The 6,000-nt window shown below is 38.5% G+C and overlaps 1 protein-coding gene and 1 long non-coding RNA gene across 3 annotated transcripts in view; one reads left to right on the top strand and one right to left on the bottom strand.

Annotated features, from left to right (window-relative positions):
* Positions 1-1,742: 1,742 nt before the first annotated feature.
* Positions 1,743-4,732, bottom strand: LOC145353199 (uncharacterized). The gene is made up of 6 exons (XR_013888668.1): positions 4,518-4,732; positions 3,733-3,756; positions 3,126-3,158; positions 2,996-3,046; positions 2,816-2,920; positions 1,743-2,741 (listed from the first exon to the last, which is right to left on the bottom strand). It is a non-coding gene; the product is annotated as an uncharacterized LOC145353199 (long non-coding RNA).
* Positions 4,733-4,947: 215 nt separating this feature from the next.
* The window catches only part of get1 (guided entry of tail-anchored proteins factor 1), a 34,998-nt gene continuing 33,945 nt past the window's right edge, over positions 4,948-6,000 (top strand). Inside the window, exon 1 of one of the 2 annotated variants that reach the window (XM_080203708.1) lies at positions 4,948-5,324. In XM_080203708.1, the coding sequence (XP_080059834.1) occupies positions 5,235-5,324 (90 nt within the window). In that variant the 5' untranslated portion in view covers positions 4,948-5,234. Of the gene's footprint in view, positions 5,325-5,441; positions 5,702-6,000 lie in introns of those variants that run through there. The other variant, XM_080203710.1, reaches the window with a different exon arrangement.

The raw sequence follows: 6,000 nt of genomic DNA, 5'->3' as shown, positions 1-6,000 counted from the left end.
CTTTGCGTGAAAAGCTTCCCCCGCACAACTCCCTTAAACTTTCCCCCTCTCACTTTGAGCCTGCGCCCCCTTTAATTGATACTTACACCCTTGGAAAAGCCTCTACCCACCCTGGCAATGTCTCTCCTCAGCCTCCATCTTTCCACTGAAAACAATCCTAGTTTATTCAACTTCTCCTCATAGCCAATACCCTCAAGACCAAACAACATCCTGGTGAACCTTCTTTGCACTCTCTCCAACACTTCTACATCCCTCTGATTGCGCGATAATCAGAACAGCATGCAATACTCAAATGCGGCCTTATCAAGGTTTTATATGGCTGCAACATGATTTCCCAACTTTTGTACTTAATGCTCCTGCAAATGAAGACAAGCGTGCCATATGCTTTCTTAATTACCTGGATTGCCATTCTTAGGGAACTGTGGACCTGCTCAGCTAGATCCGTGTTAATATTCTTAAGGGTTCCGCTATTTACAATTCACACCTAAATTTGATCCTCCAAAATGCATCACCTCACATTTGTCTGGATTAAATTCCATCTGCCATTTCTGTCCCAAGTCTCCAATTTATCCACATTCTATTGTATTCTCTGACAGTGCCCTGGCATTATCAGCAATTCCACCAATCTTCATATCATCCATGCATGCTTTAGCTTCCACTCATTACTTAGGTAATTTAATTCCAAACAGAACACCATGCCAGGATAATCTCAATTCAATGAGGATTATAAAAGATGCAAACGTTAATTGCATGTTCATATTCATTTAGATTTGTGGATCCAAGTGCTGCATAATTTTAAAAGGCCATATTGTAAGAATTACCACTAAAAATACCAAAACACATCAATTACTTACACATCTAATGTGTCAGCATCAAATCAAATCACAAAATCTTTAAGATTATACAAGATTTGTATGAAGATATAAACAGATCTTGGAATTTGCACGCAACATTTTTTCCAACTTCTGGCGACAATGAATGAATTTCTTTTTGTATCAGACACTCTTTGAGCGAATAAAGTTTTGACCAAGTATACTTGAGATCCAACCTTATACCTATCCTCACTGCACTGGTGATATTCTTTACTTTGTTCCACACCAGCACTCCTGTATGTACATGCCCACATTCACTTATCGCAAACTTCCATCAGATGTTTAACTATATTAAGCTACTTATTCCCTTAGACTTTGCACCCTCCATTAACCCAGTTTATCCCAAACTGTTGTCTGTATCTGAACTTGCCAAGTCCCATTCAACCACCACCCTTGCTTTCTGACATGTAATTCAAAATTTTCATCATGTTCAAATCTCTTCAGGGCTAAGCCCACTCCCAGGCTCTCCAACATTCGCCATTTCTACAACCCTCAATACTATTCCTCCAATGCTGGTTTCTTGTACATTCTATTACTTTCACCCTACTAGTGTCTGTCAAGCTGCCAGCTATGAGGGCCTCAAGCTATGCAGTTCCTTGCCCAAATCTCTCCACCCTCCTTAAAGTCTCTCTTTAAAACCTACCTCTTTGACCTCACCTAATAAATCCTGATGTGGCTCGGTGTCAAATATTCTGATGACCCTTTCTGCGAAATGCCTTGAAACCTTTCAGCATTTAACAGTACTCTATCAAATGCAGGTTATTGTAAATAGCTGTTTTTGCTTATCTTAAAATCAATGATCCACATCCAAATCAAAATTAAAAAAAAATCAGCCTATTTCTATAATCTAAAAAGCCACGAAGTCCACAATTAAGCCACGTATTTTATTGATTTTTTTAAATCCACCATTACAGAGATACAGCTATGAACAGTCTGTACAATCCTACACAGAACCTGTACTGAAATAGAAACTGAATGCCTCCAATACACGTAGTTAAATGTTAATACCATAATTCTACAAGTTCCAGTGACTTTTCAGCATGTTTTTGAAAACAATGTCAGTAACTATGGGACAGAAACGTTGACCGAATATGTATAACACTCCTGTTATGCAGCCATGGTGGTCAATCTTTGTAGGCAACTTCACCTATTCGCACTGCTGACAAGTCACACTATAAACCCCCAAAACTATCTTACCAAGCCCATTCACAGCAGTTTTACAGAAAAGAGAAATCCAAGAAACACTATCACAGATATAGCCAAGACAACATTGCCACAGATAAGAGGGAAATCAATGACTAAAGCAGGTTTTATTAGGCAAAGTTATCTATTAAAATTTCAAACAGTGGGCACGCAAGTTACCTGACATTTAGATTGTTTAACATACAAATGAGTCTAAAATAGTTTTAAAAAAGCCAAAATTGAAGATTTTTCCTTTAAATGTCCACGACAGTCATGTTAACTGTCTCCACCCGCTCCCATGGAATGTTACATTATATCTGGATTAAAAAGTGACCTTCAAACTCACTAATATATCTCAATAGTGTGTTTGTGGATTTCATGGTAAAATCCCTGTAACATCCAAGTACACAATTGTTTTATCTTTAATATAAAAAAATTAACATTTACAGACATGAACACCTTTAGATGTAAAATGGGTGGCGGGGGAAGGAAAGAACAGGTGTAGTTGTGCTGGGATTCCCTCCTATTTCAAAATGTGTTGCCTATTATTGAACTACTAAAACCTTGCATTTACAAAATAGTTGATAAAAATATTCCTCTGAATTGTACAAGAGGTACATCGACCAAAGATAAGGGACAAGACAGATGTTATTCTGCCTTGGCTTCGTTCTCTCCAGCAGCAGGTGCCTGTAAAATATGAATTTGCATTAATATCCAAAGTAAATAAAAATTCATATGATAATTTTGATTAATCTATTTACCTCATTGTTTTTCCGTTCACCATTTTCTGCAGGTACAGAATCATCAGTGGCTTCTTGATTAGCCTGTGGGGGATTTGCTTTTGCTGCTCTGGCCTTGGTTTTCTTCTGCAGAAGAAAAGCAGTTCTAGAGCATGTTTCAGAAAAAAGGCTTCAGAATTTAGAAAAATAACCAAAACTCACTTGAGCAGCCGGTTTCTTTTTTGGGTTTTCAATGGTTTGTTTCATACGTCTCTGAGAAGGGAGAAGATAACAGGTCAGCCACATTAAAAAAAAAACTTGAATAGAAAGTTAATTTGGTTTTACACCTTACCTTCCTCAACTGCATGTAACTTGATGGTAGAGGCTGTAAGAGAACAAAAAAAGTAAGTTAATAAAATAGAAATACATATCCCGGAAAAGTTGACATCTTGCACTTGTCTTTTTTTGTCTCTCTCACATACACATCAATATAAACATCACCACAACCAAGCTCAGCATTTTAAAAACTAAGAGGAGATGGAGAAGGCAAACGAATGTAAGAATCTTAATGATTTTGAACATTTACTTTCCTAATAACAAGGTATTAATGCAACTCACATACACAAGAAAAGCAGTATAACCACTTATCTGTAAAAAAAAACCAGCAAGTAATTTACATTTTCAATAGTGGTGTAGTACTATATAGAAGGGGCAATTACACATCACTTAAGCCAAAAGCAAAATTTCTAACTAGGTATATGATGTTTGTGAAGAGCTAAGGTGGTAGCTCTTTTAGTAATTCTAACGAGATATTTATATTGTGACGGTAATGAGATCTTAATGTTTCAAAACACAGCAAGCCTGTGTTTTGAAACAACTGCAAGCTGAGAAGGCACATCTATACTACCAAACATCTGGACTAAGACTTTGCCAGCAATATAATAAAAAAGGCATCTTACTTTGTCTATTACTGTATCAGAGGCCTGTTAAATAAAAGATAGGACAGTTAAAAAATAAATAATTTAACAGCTCAACAAACAACGTCACGGAGGGAAAAGAAGAGAAAGCCTTCAGGACAAGGATGGTACTGCTGAAATGTTTGCAAACAGTGCAGAGCCTGTAAGATGTAGGCAACAGGGGAGGGAGGGGGAGGATGCAGAGTGCAGTAAAGGACGTAATGCAAATCCTTCCCGCCTATTTGCAACCTGCTGGACGAACTTCAGAACTCCGTGTTGCATTCTCACCCCTCCAAATGGTTATAGAGAACATTCCAGATTCTGAATGGAGCTGCCAGTTTGCAGAGCGGAGCAGCGACAGACGAAAAGAATCAACATGGCTCTTTCCCACCAACCCCCCCCCACCTTTGTTTGCGGGAAAAGCCCGCCTTAAAAAAAGGTATGGGAGAAAGAAAACATTTCCAACATTTTTTGTGGGGCAGAAATTAACCCACTATTTGAATAATTTACTGAAAAATGATTACCCTTCCAAAGAATTCATGGAAGCCCAATTTTTCCAGCCTGTTTGTACCGAGGGATTGCTCCAGATTTTTTTAAAAACAATTCGTTTTACTTCGCCACAGCAGGATATTTTATACGTGTGTGTATGTATATATATAGACACACGCATATATAATGCGCTATTAAATCCCTTACCCCCAAAACAATGCAGAATTCTGAACACGCACAAGTCAAACATGCAATTTTTTTCTAAAATCCAAAATATAAACGAAGTTAAAACTACTCACCGCCTTCTTAGGCATGTTTGGAGAGTTTTTAAAAAATATATATTTATAACGAAAAATTAAAATTTGGGGAGGGGGGGAAAAATTAAAGCTAAAACGCGAACAGATTTCACTCCTGCAACATCAAGTTGTGCAAGCAGACAGCCAACCCCCCGAATCTGATACAACTACCTTGTTACAATACAACTATAGAACGTTAATACATCCAAACCAACTAGTTCCAACCAGATTCGCTCCTCCACTCAATGTCACCCAACCTGCTGGTACCTCCCGCGTCCCCATTGGCTGCCCTGCCTCATTAACATGCATTCAAACAACGACCAGCGATCCGATTGGTGCTGACACACTGTCAATCAGCCCACTTTCCGCCCCCTGCTTCCCTCCCCCATGTTTGGTTGAGGCGGGCGTGCAGAGAGGAGCTGTGCTGATTGGAGCTATCCTCTGTGTCTCATACTGGGAGGGAGGGAGCTGCTATTTTCAACAAAGGCACCGTGAAAACCTATCCGTCTCCTTTTTTTAAAAAAAATCTCCCATCAAGTGCATAACATTGCGTCCCACCTCCCCTCTACTCTATTTAATGCCGTCCTTGCTTCAAACTGACCCATTGACAAGCTGAAGTCCTTTTAAATTTTCATAGGGGAGGGGGAGACACTGAAAGGAATGCCTGGAGTTTAACTCCACTCTTGTGTGTTTTTTGGGGTGGAGTTAAATGACAGCAACATGGCGGAGAGCTATGCGTGGTTATTAGTGCTTGGCTCAGTTTTGCTATGCAGTCTGTTCAAGATGCTGCTGCCGACCCTGTCCTCGCTTGTAAGTATCCATTTGCAAGCCTGCATCAACAATAACGGTCAGAGTACTGCTCTAATTGCAATGTGTGATCGTTTCAAATTATAATGTCAACCCTTCCCCCTCTCCTTTTTGTGCAAATATTGCAGTGAAGAAAGATATTTAATTAGAAGCGGAAAACATACCCGAGTTTTGAAAATAACCTTTAATTTTAATTGCTTTCAGTTCCGGGCAAAATTAAAATGCACTCCAAGCAAAAGCCCTTACCAGCGATGAGTTCCTTTTGAATAACATTTGTTGATTTATATTGTACATAAACATGAAGCCGAAGTTATTTACAAAGAGTAAGATTTGTGGAGAAAGGTGTGTTGTAAACTCAAATGAATGGATCTTGTGACCGAGTAAGTCTAAAACGGGAATTACCTAGGATTGATGAGTTACTGCCAATCGCTTGAGAAATGTATACATTTAGGAAAGGCCATGTTTAATTTTTGGTAAGAAACTTTGATTGTATAACTCACTTTTATTGTGAATGTATCCTGTGGCTTTATTTTGTAACTTTAGGGAAGTCGAATAAAGCTGATCATAAAGACTGTAGAACAAAATTCATTATTTACATTAAATCCAGATGGTAAATGCCAAATATATCAAATACTGAGCCACTGCAAGAAAGTAAGACGTTGTCCACTGTAATGCCATA

Source organism: Carcharhinus amblyrhynchos, chromosome 15 (assembly GCF_965287045.1).
Source record: "Carcharhinus amblyrhynchos chromosome 15, sCarAmb.v2.hapA, whole genome shotgun sequence".
Taxonomy (NCBI): Eukaryota; Metazoa; Chordata; class Chondrichthyes; order Carcharhiniformes; family Carcharhinidae; genus Carcharhinus; species Carcharhinus amblyrhynchos.
The sequence above is the reverse complement of the archived record's forward strand: the minus strand, read 5'-3'. Positions and strand labels throughout refer to the sequence as shown.